At 36.4% G+C, this 13,974-nt stretch overlaps 1 protein-coding gene and 1 long non-coding RNA gene across 2 annotated transcripts; both read left to right on the top strand.

The window, feature by feature from the left end:
* The first annotated feature begins 2,022 nt into the window (after positions 1–2,022).
* On the top strand, positions 2,023–6,098 carry LOC139148767 (uncharacterized). The gene is made up of 4 exons (XR_011556003.1): positions 2,023–2,120; positions 3,188–3,331; positions 3,749–3,886; positions 5,964–6,098. It is a non-coding gene; the product is annotated as an uncharacterized lncRNA (long non-coding RNA).
* Positions 6,099–6,485: 387 nt separating this feature from the next.
* On the top strand, positions 6,486–13,930 carry LOC139148589 (amiloride-sensitive sodium channel subunit alpha-like). The gene is made up of 8 exons (XM_070720073.1): positions 6,486–6,541; positions 7,407–7,538; positions 8,754–8,861; positions 9,038–9,338; positions 11,045–11,151; positions 13,095–13,258; positions 13,457–13,546; positions 13,808–13,930. The coding sequence occupies exons 2-8, from the start codon at positions 7,520–7,522 to the stop codon at positions 13,928–13,930; spliced, it is 912 nt and encodes a 303-aa protein (XP_070576174.1). The 5' UTR covers positions 6,486–6,541; positions 7,407–7,519.
* Positions 13,931–13,974: the final 44 nt, after the last annotated feature.

Genomic DNA, 13,974 nt, shown 5'->3' with positions numbered 1-13,974 from the left:
TTAGAAACGTAACGGGAAGGCAATTGCGAACAGGTTTTCTTTCCTTCCAAAATACTTTACTGATTCAAACTTGTATGGGCTCAATTTGAAGTTAAATCGAAGTTATATTTGCTTCCATAAAGGTTGATTGCGACCATTTTGAATTTCACGTCGATTGTTTCTGTGGTACTAAAGCTTGCAAATCTACTCCAAGTTTTATTCTTGACTTTGAAGAGAACGGTTTGGTTGAGCCTTGTCTTTGTTTTTGTATGAGCAACATTGTATTTTCATCAGGGCAAAGTTGGAAGGTCAAGCCATGTTACATCACGTCTATCTCTTAACTGACCGTGACATCTTTTAACCTTTCTCCTTAGATTGAAGTTGTCACGGCGAAATCTCTCCCTTTTCCAGCTGTGTCCATATGTAACACTAACAAGCTGAGAAAGTCAGCGGTTGAAAATTCCAAGTACACTGACCTCGTTGCAGTTGATACGGAAATCGTTAGACCATACTACGGTGAGACTTCCTCTTTTTGTAAAAAATTACACTTTAGGCTACCTTAAACATAGTAAATATCATGAATTTTGTTGAGTAATTTTCTTGAAATGGGTGACAGCAGCCAGAGGTCCTGTCGTCATTACCCATTTTCCAGCAAATTCGCGATTTCAGTCATGAAGTGAATAAAATACTCTGGATTTTGAGGGCAGCTGGGTAGCGCGTGTAGATAGGGATACTTCTTGGGCTCAAGAATGCCAAATTTGGGGCGAAAACAGGATTTGGAACAGGCCGACAGTGATCCATAGTTGTTGGTTCAAATGTCACAAACATTACGGGTCTGAAAAAAATTGCAGGCATGAAAAAAATAACAGGCATGAAAGAAAAATTACAGGCATGAAAATTATGAAGGAAAAATAAGAATTACTTTGAAATGGAATGGTTTAAAGTTTCCATGCGGAAAGTTTACGCAAAAGTTAAAGACTTCTAATTTCGAGGCTCATGCTACCTTATTTTGCTCAGTCTTCAACCTTCAGTTAACATCGATTATATGCAATGGCTAGAAGAGCTTGGCCTGTCGGTGGCAATATATCTGTCCGTAAAACACAAGGTATCTGAAATTTTCCTCTGCAGCTTCTGAGTGTCTGGATGGAGATTTCCGTTGTAACAACTCAGGTTGTATCAAGAGTTACCTGAAATGTGACGGCTATGATAACTGTAGAGACAAAAGTGATGAAGTTGGTTGCAACTATGGTAGGCAGTTCGCTTTTGTGGTAATCTCTTGGAGTAAATTTTCGAAACCATTTCCTGCTTCCAATGTGTAACGTTCATACAATTGCGCGTTGTGTGTGCGTTGTCACTAAAAGGTAGGGACTTAGAGAATATAATTTTTATTGCCATTCGTGTTGTTAGAATGATGGTATTATTAATGTGCCATATATTTTTCATATTATTGTCGTGTTTGATAAATTCAGAGGCCCGTAGAAATGCCAAGTATTAAAATTTTCACTGCAGTCAGTATGTGTGTTGAGTCAAATGGTAATTTCAGCAAGTGTATGAATTTAACCTCTGACGAGAATTCATTTTCGTCGTAAATCGTCACCCCAATTTTGATTATTTCCTCCTATCTCGTTGCAAGGTGACTGCGGCGTAAACCAATTCAAATGTAACACCGGAGGTGACGATGGCGTGTGCATTGATCGACGACATATGTGCGATCGAGTTTTAGACTGTTATGGCGGAGAGGATGAAGATAGATGCGGTACGTTTGGTATGAGTATATATCTGAGATCGGAGAAGTGATGATTTCTGCTCAAGTTATCAGTTTGATGCCTTCCATTGTTAAATCTGTGAATAAAACATTCTTTTGTAAATTTTCGACAACGAGCGGGCGCTGTAACAGCGGCTGTCACAAAAGCCGCGATTTGCTTCCCCTACCTGTCAAACATGTGCGCTGATTGGTTCACGATTTGAAACAGCTGTGATATGATTTGTCACGCGATTTTCCTTTCTTTGTACTTGCATTTTTATATCAGTGTGTAAATCTAAGACAGAGTTCAGCTGTTCAACTAGTGGCCGATGCATATCGAACGACAAGTTGTGCGATGGCGTCTCCGACTGCCCCGATGGTAGCGATGAAATCAGTTGTGAGTAAAGCTGTCATTTCATACCTTATGGATTCTGTACATAAGGATCAGTGCCGCCTCTCATTCTCCACAAACCACGTTGAATTCAGTTTGCTTGTTTTCGCCTCATTGTTTTAATGAATGCATTAAGTATACCAAATATCAAACCTGTCCTTGTCACAATTGAAGAGACAAGAATTGTTACCTTCAAGTCACTCACTACTCCTATTGGACATATTTTTAACAGAATTGAGTATTTTGAACATCTATAATGAGTTTGAATATCAGATTGGGATTTTCATTCGTGACCTTTTGTCAAGTAATCTATTGCATACCTATAGCGCCAATGACTAATTTTCCTTTCATACTCATAAATATACCACAAGATCAGTTTCTACCCCGTCCTTTCAATTACTGAAATGCAATCTTCACCTCAGTCAATTCTCTTTCAGTTATCACGGCGCTAAATTTTGGAATAGGCTTCCACTTTTCATCAGAAACATTTCACATTGAACACAGTTCAGGCATGCTCTCAAATCTTTCATTATCAACAGATCCTGATTTCCACGTGTTAGTTTTGCCCCAATACATTGTTTTCTTTTGTTTTCGAGACTTAGCTATTGTCCTTGCAGAAGCCACATTAACATAACTTATTTCTAGCTCCCAATCACATTTCTGACTTATGAACCTGTAAACTGTTTTACATTTCTTATCTATTTTCTATTGTAAGCTTATAAATATAAATCAAAAATTGTATTGTTGATTCATTAGTTAAAGATATTGCATTAACAACAATGTAGTAAAGACAATGGAAATTTAACAAAATGTGACAAAAAGAAGTAGTGTCTCGCAAACACACGGAGATAGAGGCCATCAGGCGTAGAAAGAAATGATCTAATGAGAGTTCCACTTTTGAAAAAAATAAGAACAACTTGTGCACCGCGACGAGCAATATCTAAATTGGGGTACTGTCCGCCTGATGTAATAGGTTAATGTTGGGAATCTCTCGATGTTACACCTGGGAAGGACACAGATGCTGGATAATACCTCTATGAAAATGACACCGTAATGGCGTGTGATATTTACAGGTGTAGGCTTTGGCAATTACTGTCCTGAAGACTATGAAAAATGCGATAACGATAGAAAATGCATCGATCCAAAGTGGAAATGTGATGGAGACAATGATTGCACTGACAGGACAGATGAAGAGAATTGCGGAGATGAAGCTCCATGTAATTATTCTATTTGACTTAAGTGTTTTTCTCCTATCCATCCGTAAACAATTAATACATCCATCCCTTTATCAATCCGTCTATATGTCTATCTGACCGATTATCTATTTATTTTTATCTTTGACAAAAACTGGCCATCCGTTCGTCCGTCATTCATCCAAATACCTAGCTACCTAGCTACCTAGCTACCTAGCTACCTGCCTACCTATCTATCTATCTATCTATCTATCTATCTATCTATCTATCTATCTATCTATCTATCTATCTATCTATCTATCTCTTTATTGCTAGGCGTGGAACGTGTAGTTAATTAATAGTGTATAGCTAATTTATAATATATATATATATATATATATATATATATATATATATATATATATATATATATATATATATATATCTCTTCTGCGTCCGCAGCCAAAGTATGTACAAGCCGTGAGTATCAATGTGATGCCAGGACATGTATACGCAATTACTTTAGATGTGATGGCCATGAAGACTGTAGGACTGGTTCTGACGAGACATTGTGCTATGAATCATTCTATTATGTGTTTTGTAAGTTATCTTTAAAGATGTCGTTTGTCTTTTAATAATTTTCATGAAATTTTGACGAATCTTAGATTGCATGGTGGCCAACAACACGTGAAGCTTTTTGATGAAACTGAAGAAACCGATATATATTCAAGTCAGTAAACTTACAAACACACTAAACATAGGTGCACCCTCAGGAAGTATTTACATTTCAATATAAGTAACGTTGTGTCCTTATTTTGTTATACAGTGGCAAATATCCGCCGACACACATTTCTTTTCATGGTTTAGCTGTTATAGCTATTATAATAATACTTATAGTAAAATATATCATAATAATTCATTACAGAAATTCTGTAACAAGTGTAAACGGTAAAGTTATGATTACAAGCTGAATTTCTCTGTTTATGTTGATCAGATAGTTCAATAAACAACTATATGTAGTGTTCTTTGTCTGCAGAAATAATGTTAGTTGCAAGAGGCAATTCATACATTTTGTATGTGTTTTTTTGATGGGCGTGACTTTTTATTCTGTAGTTAATCAGAAAATCGTGACTGTGTTTCTATTTGCGTAAGCAACTCTGGTGATTTTCGAGGGCTTTAAACAGTTTCCGTGTATTTTTACATTTTGCTCTGTTTATTTACCGATGAATAATGCAAATACAAGTATACAAATCCAACTGGCAGAGATCATAAGCAGTTCACTTATCTGAACTAGCTCTGCTGAGAAATTATCAACAATAGTGCAAGTTCCTGGTCGCACAACGATCAGACCACGCCAGCAAAGGGTCACATCATTTACTTGTCTGCTTTCATGTCGAATTTTCATGGTCAGCAACATTTATAAAAACCAAGACAAAATTGGTGTAAACATTAAAGCAACTACCAATACATTAATATGTTGCATAATATCACAATTTAATGCACGAATAAGCATGCGATTTTTTCAAGACATAAATGTGATCAGACGTAAATAATAATAAGAACAACTGCAAAAATATAATAAAATTGTGAGAGGCTGAAATGACCAACTTTGATTGAATGAGAATACTTGCAATTGGTTTTGAAAAGCATATTATATAGGATAGAAGGGATAAATATATCTATTTTTGGTATTCCCTCGAAAATAAGTGACAATACACAGTATTTGGGTAAACATTCTATTATTAAACTCTGTATTGATAATGCTCATAAATTTTTCTTATGTATTGGGTTAAGCTATTACGTATAAACTTTCCATGCGTACTCTATGGTAAATTTATTACATATTGGGTTAACACAATATGTAATACACCTTCAATGCACACTCTATGGTGAATTTGTTACATATTGGGTTAACCAAATACATGCAGTGTGTGTGTGTGTGTACTTTTATGTCTTGTGTGTGTGGAGATTGCATTACGTATTTGGTTAAGTGTTATTGCATATTGAGTTTATGTTGCAATTGGGTGAAGTTTTATAACATATTGAGTTGATTAAATATAATTTGTCGGTATTACATATTTCCCCAATAAATTTATCAGAACCAAATTGCGCAATAAGTTTAGGTCAATTTTGATACTGAATACAATGTCATCTCCAAAATGTGTTTGTTACTGAGTATCATTTGACGACATATTTCCAAAAGTTCAGTAGAAGGGGTATTTCACATTTTAATGTTGGCCCATATTTTTCATTTATTATTAAATATTGGGGTGATACAATAACGAGATTTCATTTTGAAAAGTGCGAAATTTATTCTAGTATTGGCGGATTTTCGTTCTTGTGACACCACTGCTGATATCATTTTCTAAATTCGCATTATCGATTATTTATTGGTATAGCTGCTAATTGAATAAATGCTTTAATTTGCACAACTACTTCAACCTCAAATGAGCTGTTTCGTGAACCTTCAGTTTCAAGCATGGCCAAAATCGTTGGTGCTGTTTGTTTGTGCATTTGTACAGTACTATATCTTGTAGTCTGTACTCAGTACTTCCTCGCTAAGATAAAGTTCTCTGCAGCAGGGACATTAGCATTTCATTTACGAGAATAACATTTTACCGCACGACGCAACTAATTCTGTACATTAAATATGCATTTGGTGTCTCTTTTACATCAGCTTGTGCCGTGGGGGAGTTTGATTGTGGTATTAGTGGTCTAGACTGCATTAAAAATGCCCACATCTGCGATGGAACACCCAATTGCAACGACGGAAAAGACGAACATCCGTCCATTTGTAGTGATAATTCTACCGCTGCCGTCAACAACACAAGTAAGTGTCCATCCACCTAGCGCTTTCCTGTCGGCTTCAGCGCCAAAGTGTGCATATTCGTCAGCAAGTTATTCAGAGACAAAATTCATTTAGCTTCCCTGTTAATTTTTATCCGCGTGTAGAGTATGAATACTGGTACCTGCAGAAAATACAGATTATTGATATTTGGAAAGCAAAGGAATGATTTGAATGACGATTCGACATTAATGAAACGTCTTTCTGTGACTTTGACACAGGCAAGAGTTCAACGTTTTCTCGTCTGATTTCTGTGCCTTTGTTTTGTTTTCGTATCACATTTATCTTCATACGTTTCTGTCCAGACTTGTTTGTTTGTGGAAACGGCAATACCATCCCCCTATCATACAAGTGTGATGGCTACTCTGACTGTTCAGACGGATCAGATGAAGATGAAAGCACCTGTGAAGGTAAGAAAGTAAGAGAAAGTTACAACCAGAAAATCCAGTAGGTTGATCTATCGATCGCAGAAAATCGATATGATGATATTTTGTGGCAATGTTTGCAAACTTTGCTAATCACGTTGACACGGAAATAGGTCTCAAAAGTGTAGATTAACCAATCAACCAATCAATTAATTAATCGTATGATCGTTTATTATACTGATTAAAAGTGAAAATGTGACATGTTTAACTAAAATGTTAGTACTTTATAAACTAATGTTTCATGGTTCCTAAACATCTGTCCAACACATTGTCTCAAAGATATTGTGTACCCACAACCTCTCTTTTACGATATCGTTAAAATTCCAGACAGTAAGGTTATTGCCAAGAATTGTTTTCGTCACTTGCTGTGTTCGAAGTTCAGTATGCATTGAGTTGAACGTGACTGGATAATTACCTTCTGTAACACTCAGACGTTCTGTACTAAAAGAATGATCCGTGGATGAGAAAATGTACACGGGGTATTTTGAGTTTCAATGAATAAAGAGACGATATATTTTCGCATGTATCGCTTCGAAAGCTATTTTAACGACAATATAAACTACGAACTTGTGCAACCTGTCGAACAAATATTATTTGTGATTTAATAAGTAGCTCGCTGATGTCTGGCGCTGGCAGCCTGTTATCAATGTATTAATAAAATATATTTATTACTGACATGGTTGGGTTTAATGCATGAGACTAAAAATCAACGTCTATGGAGAAGAATTAATCAAAGTTCATTAATATCAAAATCTAAGCGACTGTATGAACACAACGTTTGTCATGATGGCTCCAACGGCATTTCACAATATAGTCGTTTACAGGCCTTCGTACTTGCGATCTCTTGTAGGTTTGATCTTCACTTGTGCAGACCATTCCTCCAAAATCAATATAGCAAAAAAATGTGACAAGTTCAAAGATTGTACCGATGGATCAGACGAAGCTGAATGTGGAGACGACACTATGTTCAACTTAACAACAGGTTGTTAAAATTCCATCTTTGACGATAAAATTTTCATTTTTCACTACCCTTTATAAAAGAAAGCCATGATACGCACATCTTATTGACGCAAACGCAACATCAAACACACACAAATGCAGACACCGAGAGAGAAAATTACTCATATTCTAAGTTGTGCAAGTAATCATAATAATGGCTGTTAAACGAACCTATGTGATAATTTATTTACTTTAACTTGTACCTTATTGTTCTTAAAGAAGTTTCTTCAGTTTATTTTAGGTTACCCCTTCCCATCTGGGTTGTCTGTATTGTCGCCGATTTTTTTTTTGCCTAAGTTGTTCTCTTTGTCGTGCCATTTTTTAACTTTTATAATGCCGCTTTTAATGATTTCTGAATCAATAAATAGATAAACGAATAAATAAATATACATTTATTTACACCTTACATGAACGTAAATATATCTGTCAGTCGTATGTATAAATTAACGAGAAACATCAAACGACTGCATCTGATTGTCTCGGCACTGCAGATTTTTCAGGCTTGAAAAGATGACTCATGTAGGGTTGAACCATCATCCCTCGAATTCAGGTCGGATGCTTTACCAACTAAGCTGACAAATCGGTTCACGTTGATTTCACGTGCACTGTCCTTTTGCCCTTTACTTCCCTTTAGGAGATCTAATATTTAGGCAAAGAAAAATAAAAAGTTTGTTTCTCATTCTCGCGCGCGTCAATTCAGACCTACCGTGTCAAACTTTTTTGTGCTCATGAGGAAATACAATGGAAAAACCCGCAAAAATACACAACAATAGTGCATAACACAGTGCTGTATAAAAAGATCTGTAAACAAAATAACTAACACTAACATTCCATGCAGAACAGTACACACATATGTCACTGTTATATTAAGCGGTCAAAAGTGTGCATTTCTGCACTAAAACTCAAACACAGAACAGTTCCTATACAAATACACTGAAGCAAAACTGCCGTGCATTTATCTCTGCGGGCACTCCAATGATGTTTTCATGTTTTATTTGCGCATTCTTGTTGGTTGATGAATAATAAAAATCGAGAATAAAAAAAGCCGCGTCATTTTTGCGATATGTCTTGGATGAAAGACAAACTTTTAATTATATATATATATATATATATATATATATATATATATATATATATATATATATATATATATATATATATATATATATATATTATATAATGTATATCTTTCTAACAGGTACTTATTTCCGGTGCACAAAGAGTGGGGTTTGGATTCACTGGAGTCAATATTGTAATAAAGTCGTTGACTGCGAAGATGCAAGTGACGAAACCAATTGCCAGAAAGGTAACATTTCCTTTTCTCGACTGGAGTTTATTGACGTTTAGAGGCCAGAAGGTGCATTTGTCGTTAGTATGGTGTGGAATATTGGTAGTAAATGAACGGTTAATTGACGTTGTGCTGACTCATTATTCTGTTCTTTGTGTATAGTACATGTATCAATGAAGTCTTTCTGTCGGCAGGTCGAAATGCCTCTCACACCCCAACTTTCGAAGAAATATTAAAATTCTACCCCAGCCTGAAGGAGGAGTACTCTCTTTTCGAGGACTTTATGGAAGAGTACTATGACGACCACATGTTTGGCAGAGTTAGTCGGGAAGATCCCCCTGACTGGTATGGTTTCATAGCCTACAGCAAGACCGCTGATTACAGTGACCTGGAAAATGTTCTGAAACTTACTAAAGACGAAGTCAAGACACTCGGTCATCAAAAAGAGGATTTCATTCTTGATTGTACCTTTGATGAAGCTAGCTGCAGCGCACGGTAAATGCACAATTTGTAATATATAAATGTTATATGACAAGCGGTTTATTGTTCATTTAAAAGTTGGTGGACGGCCTACCTGCTGAGCTTCCGACTCCCTGACTCTCAAATCCAAAAATTGCACAACAAAGCCTATTTATAACTTTTAATGCTCAGGAATAGTTAATCAAAACATCACATTTTGCATATTACATTAAAACCCATATGTTAAACAAGTCTTTACCACAGACATATAGAAAGACATACTAGCAACGCGGCACGCCGTTTGTTTATGGTCGCCTCGATTGACTATGGCCATTTCATATTAAAATGAGCTTCACAGGTGTTAGCCATTTTGAAGACTTCGTTCGTGGTTAATAATTGCACGCGATTTTGCGAAAAGTAGGACAAGATGGCATCGTACTGCCTGTCGCGTAGCAACCATACTTACTTTATGTGCTCTCAGGGCAGAAAAACTGCTTCACGCCAATCAAAACATAACACGCCAGCAGTTTCATAAACACTTCCTCCCATGACGAACTTGTAAAAGACGATATGACTGACCGCAAATCATTGAGTAAAATCTGACAGTATCGATAAAAGACTTTCAAATTTGGTTCAAGCACACTCATTATATATTCATTAAAATGTGAGAGAAATTTTTTAATTGGTAAAACTCACCTACCCGAAGCTAAAAACTTTCCCTTTTTGCCAGCTCGCCAATTCCGCTAAGCACCAAGGGACAACACCAAAACGAACTTTGCCGAACATATTTTTACTTAAAAATTGGCGAAAATCCGGAAACTACCGAAGGGTGCAGGGTCGGTACCCTCCGGAAAAGAGAGTCGAGAGCTGCCGGAGGCGAGGCGTACTTGGATGGGTTACGTAACGCCTTCACACCTTGAACAATATCCGTTGCCAGTATGTCTTTCTATTTGTCTGTGTCTGAACTAACTGCATGTTATAGTTTTCATACAAACCAATATGTAAAAATCTCAGAGCCAAAGATTTATGGGGGTTGAATCATACATTGTGTTTACCTCAAATGCAATAAACCCTATTCCGAACAAGACATAAAGTTTTATTACATGTTTGATAAATTCAATATTATAGACAACTTGACGTCAAACTTTTATCCAAATGTTATTACATTCTATCAGTACTTTCAGGCAACCCACTTCTTTATAATCCGTTGCGCGAGCCAATCACACTGTGAAATTTATCGGCAACGCAGCGAGGTTGGTCCAAAGCTTGTAAAAACATAAACAGAAGTAGGAAGTGACATTTAATTAAACATCCTATCGATCAAAAATCAAAATATTTTCAGCAATTTGTAAATCAAAGATGGAAATATTGGTAGCGTTTGTTTTTTGGTTTTTGGTTGGGAAAGATCTATGTGCAAATCACCTGATTTCGTGGCTTCCTTTTTGTATTCCGTTTTCAATATTTTAGAGAATATAACTCCGTTCTCGTTGGGTCTCATTGTCTCGATGTTCACATTTCATTCTTGAAATACTATTCGAAGTCACTGTTTTCCTATATAAATATTGAATATCGAGAAATATTGAAAAAAAGTGAGGTGGTGCTGTGCAACGCCGCCTTGAAAAGAATTTCGTTTGCAGTGAATTCGACAGTCCGAATGAATGTTGACGCCCTCAACCTAAACCCTGTTTCATTATATAATACTTCCATCCAACCTTTATTGATTTAACTTGTTTGCTTTCAAGTGATTTTCTCACGTATCAAGATGATGAGTACGGGAACTGCTTTGGGTTCAATCACCTGCAAGGCAATGATACAGTCATCTATACGACAAAGTCAGGATCCGAATATGGTAAGATGCTTCTTTACTTTTTCTCGACCATGCCTTGCCAAAAAAGCTACATCATTTTACCGCTCTTAATTTTCAGAAAACCTACTTTACTCTAACTTCCCTAGGAAATATATTACTGCCAATCCTGTGATCGGGAACCGCTGAACAAAATTTGGCGAGATTTGCTACAAATGTTGATCACAATAGGATATATCAGCCGTGACAAATATAGACGGGTGGCATGATTTGCACATATAGCGAACTTTAATAATTAGGGATATATATCTGGATTGATTTGACTAAATTGACGAAAATTGCTATGTACATCATAGATACAACATTATTGTATTAGCAAAATACACCTTTACATTTTCATGTCAACTAATCGATAATTTGCATTTTTAATGAACATTCAAAATTAGGCACATTAAACTGGAATGGCTTGAGCAAAGCTTTTGATAATTGTTATGTCGGCTGATGGTAATTCGTATATTTAATGAATTTTTCAAAATTAGTGAAAGGATGATAAATGCATTTTCGCGTCGGCTAATTTATAAGTTGCATATTTAATGAGCTTTCACAGTTTGGCTTGAAAGGCTTGTCTGAAGGCGATTACACTTGCTATGTAAAATGATGATAAAATGACAGCAGTCAAAGAAATTTAGTATTTCATTTCAGCTAATTACATATTTGTATACTTAATGATTTTCGGAATAAATCTACGGTGGGTATTGTTCACAATATCGATTTTGATCATTCCAATTTCAATGAAGTTGCAACTTGGGGGAAATTTAAATTTAGAGACAAATGCGATATATACTGAAACACGGAAGCATTTTAAGTTCTTACTAGTTGCTCTAGCTTGGCATAAGCAAATATAGCAAATGAAAGTATGCACACTCTCGAAACACACAGACGCTTCTTGAATCAAAACGGAAGTTTTGAGCGCAGAAACACTGCGAAGAAGGTAATGAAAACAATATCAAAATTACAGATATTAAAGATTTGCCCCGGCTACGACGATCAAAAACGGAAAGGTACTTTTAATTCTTCATGATGAGTACAATTTTCTGAAGCGAACCTGAAGTAAGAATTGATCAAGTATAATATATGACGCTTTACGACAAACATAGCCGTAATCATTGCTCAGATGAGATGTGATGTATGTCGCATAGGACGGCACAGTGTACAGTTTAAAACCCCATTATCTGTAGTTTTGATGTTTTTGCCGTAATTTCGGTCTGTTTATGATCTCCATTTTTTGTTCGTAATCCCAAATCATGTCGAAATCCCTATAATAATACAACATATTTAAGACAATGCATCCTGTCAGCAAGCCTGGTACATTCTACGTTACAAAGATTTGTTATCGAACAAAATTAAACGAGAAAATATCAAAAATTACAGTTATCACCTCTTTAAATCAAGATGTTCCCTACGGCACACACTCTGGATACTATCACTGATTGAACTGTTAATCATTGTTAATTTTGTGAATGTCATTCTTGTCTACCATCACTTACACTCTTATTTGCGGACTTGAACGATCGTTATTGGATGAATGGATTTTATACGTTGATTGTTGCTACCTCTAAAGGAATGCAACAAGGCGTCTCCCATTACATTATCCTCATGGAAAGCCATGCGTGATATATTCTATACACTTATGGTAAATGTTCATGTGTCGCAAACTTTCAATAATTTGAATGGAATAGACGGTCTTTGGTTTATAGAAAAGTGATTTTGATCTCTCTGTCTCTATTTCTCTCTCTCCCTCTCCCCGCTCTCTCTCTTTCTCTCTCTCTCTCTCTCTCTCTCTCTCTCTCTCTCTCTCTCTCTCTCTCTCTCTCTTTCTCTCTCATATAGTTTATCCTTTAACCGATATGGCCGCTCATAATTTTCATGTTAAACATATCTTGCATATTACCTCAGGATTATGTGGTGTTTTTTTTTCAATACTGCAGGTCTGAAGTTAATATTGTACACCGAACAAGATGAATACATCAGCTTGTTTGGACGGTACTCCGGAGCGCGTGTTGTAATAAAACCACCTGGCTTTCCCGCCATCCCTGCAAGTGAGGGTTTTACTGTCTCACCCGGTACAATTTCATCAGTGGGAATTCGAGAGGTAAGCGGTGTTTCTTGTTTTTCTTCCTCAGGATTGTACGATTCTTCACCAGCTTTACTCATGTCAGACCCACTCCTTTCTTCTACTTGGTGTGCCAGTCAGTGTGTACGCCATACAAACACAAACATACATACATTGTGCATATAGGCTTTACGTTCATACGTATTTACGCGCCTATACATCTTTAATCAATTTTAGAAAAGAATAAAGCGAAAACCGGACCCATACGGTAACTGCAGAACTGAAGAGAAATTCCAATCGATCTACGGAGACAAATATTCACAAATGGTAAGATTATCACGACCCCTTTCTTGAAATTCTAAATAAGATAAAATCTTTTTTGTTTTGTTTCGCTGAATGCATCGTTTTAAAGGTTTTAGACCATGGCCTTCCGGGTTGTGCTATTGTATACGGAGGTGTACAAGTGCTTTACAAAGATCTTCAAACTAAATGTGACATCAAGGATAACCAGTTGGTAAGACAGTTTTCTCATAATGCAGTGTTCTATTTAATCTTTTTTGTATGTTTTTTCTCAATGATACACTCTAGATCTGTGAAGAAACCTGCGTCCAGGCGAAGATGTTTGGGAACTGCGGCTGTGTAGACACTATGTTGGTCAATGCAACGCGGTGTATGCTGCTCAATCGAGAACAAGGTATTGGCACAAAGTAGAGACGAGTCAGACAGACGGATAGACAGAGAGAGAGACAAACAGA

This window comes from Ptychodera flava, chromosome 13, assembly GCF_041260155.1.
Source record: "Ptychodera flava strain L36383 chromosome 13, AS_Pfla_20210202, whole genome shotgun sequence".
Classification (NCBI taxonomy): Eukaryota; Metazoa; Hemichordata; class Enteropneusta; family Ptychoderidae; genus Ptychodera; species Ptychodera flava.
The sequence above is the reverse complement of the archived record's forward strand: the minus strand, read 5'-3'. Positions and strand labels throughout refer to the sequence as shown.

Bases quoted from the DNA above. Each gene is read 5' to 3' on its own strand.
- LOC139148589 (XM_070720073.1), top strand. The intron at 11,152-13,094 runs GTAAGATGCTTC...TCAATACTGCAG, and splicing joins AAAGTCAGGATCCGAATATG to GTCTGAAGTTAATATTGTAC. The intron at 13,259-13,456 runs GTAAGCGGTGTT...AATCAATTTTAG, and splicing joins CATCAGTGGGAATTCGAGAG to AAAAGAATAAAGCGAAAACC.